Here is a 1,725-nt window from a genome sequence, read left to right on the forward strand (position 1 = left end):
CTGGGCCCCACAACAAACTCCAACTCCCAGAATTCCATAGCAAAGAGCCAGATAGAGTCAAAGCGCTGCCAAACAGGGTTATCTCTCCAGTGCGGATGCCAAGTAACCCTGCCTCCATTTTGCCCAGCCCTTCTTCTTCTTCTTCTCCTTGTGTTCAGCTCATGGCCTCCCTTTTGTCTCTCCTCAGGGCTCCAGGGGTCCGAAATGGCGGAGGGAAGCCAGGAGGAGACGGCGGTGATCACGGCGGAGATGCTGGAGGAGGAGGAGCAGCTGGAGGCCGAAGGGAGAGAGCAGGAGAGGCAGATCATGGAGGAGGTGGGCTGCAGGGAAGGGAAGGGCAGGGGGCTCTTCATGCTCATCAATGGCTTATAAACAGAGAGAAGGGTCATGGGGAGCTGGGTTCCAGTGTCTGAGGAGGGCCTCTGAGAGCTTTTCTGTTTGGAGGTATTATTATTATTATTATTATTATTATTATTATTTATTTGTACCCATCTCTTTTCCCAGGAACTGAGGCACAACGCAGCTCACAGTATTAAAACAATTGTGTTTTAATCCCTCCACAATTGCGGCTTTGGTTATTCATGGGTTTTGGTAATGTGTTCTCTCTAGGAATATCTAGGTCCTCCAGCGAAACTCTATGGTCAACTTTAACCAGAAGCCACACTGAAGGACCTAGAGGTTCCTAGAGAGAACACTCCACTCAGCATTTGTAGCTCCTCCAGCGAAACTCTATGGTCAATGTCTGGCAGATGTTGACCACAGAGTTGTGTTGTAGGACCTAGAGACTCCTAGAGAGGTGTTCTTTCAGGTAGAAACATAGTGTTTTTGTTATTTGTGGTTTTTCCACTTTCGCAGGGGTCCTGTGCCCCAAACCCCAGTAAATGTGGATGGACAAGTTATTTATTTATTTATTTATTTATTTGTACCCCTCTCCTTCCTCACAACTGGGATCCAAAGTAGCTCAGAATATTAAAATAACAGTAAAATTAAAAACATACAAAAACATTAAAACATAATTAAATTGTTACAATATTAAAATGAATTGCTAGTAAAAGAATAAAATTGTTTAAAAGTTTATTATTGTTATTATATTTATATCCACTCCTTTCCCCAAAACTGGGGCTAAGGGCAGCTTACAATATTAAAAAACAACAACAGTACAATCGAAAGCATACAAAAATGGTACGTTAAAATAGAATTAAATTATTACAATATTAAAACAAATTGGACATTAAAATATCAAATAAAACCAGCCCTCCTTATCTACGGATTTTTTCCCGTGAATTCAAGTATCCACAGCTTGAAAATACTTTAAAAACATACACATTCCCATAGGCAAACCCTGATTGTCCTTTTATATAAGGGATACCATTTTACTGTGCCATTATATTTAATAAGACTTGAACCTTTGCAGATTTCGGTATCCATTGGTGTTGGGGGGGGTGGCTGGAGCCAAACCACAGGGGATGCCAAGGGCCCACTGTAACACTTTTAAAAGATTTAAAAATGTTTAGAAGACATTATAACACCTCAAGACGGTCCTTTAAAAACCTTCTGTTTTATGTATCTGAATAGGAAAATCTTAGCCTGTCTCCAGAAGGACAACAAAGAGGGGGGCCATTTTGGTCTCAGAGCCCAGGCCAGTTCATACAGGGAGATATGGGTGTTTATCACATGGTTTTTGGAGCTCAGATCTGGGGTGACTCCTGGTTCAGCTATGCAAAT

General features: G+C 41.9%; 1 protein-coding gene across 1 annotated transcript in view; it reads left to right on the forward strand.

The window, feature by feature from the left end:
* Positions 1–79: 79 nt before the first annotated feature.
* LOC121925865 (lymphoid-specific helicase-like) overlaps positions 80–1,725 on the forward strand; it is a 13,196-nt gene continuing 11,550 nt past the window's right edge. The window contains exon 1 of the mRNA XM_042458438.1: positions 80–315. Coding sequence (XP_042314372.1) covers positions 205–315 — 111 coding nt within the window. The 5' untranslated portion in view covers positions 80–204. The remainder of the gene's footprint in view (positions 316–1,725) is intronic.

The sequence above is a fragment of the Sceloporus undulatus genome, chromosome 3 (assembly GCF_019175285.1).
Source record: "Sceloporus undulatus isolate JIND9_A2432 ecotype Alabama chromosome 3, SceUnd_v1.1, whole genome shotgun sequence".
Classification (NCBI taxonomy): Eukaryota; Metazoa; Chordata; class Lepidosauria; order Squamata; family Phrynosomatidae; genus Sceloporus; species Sceloporus undulatus.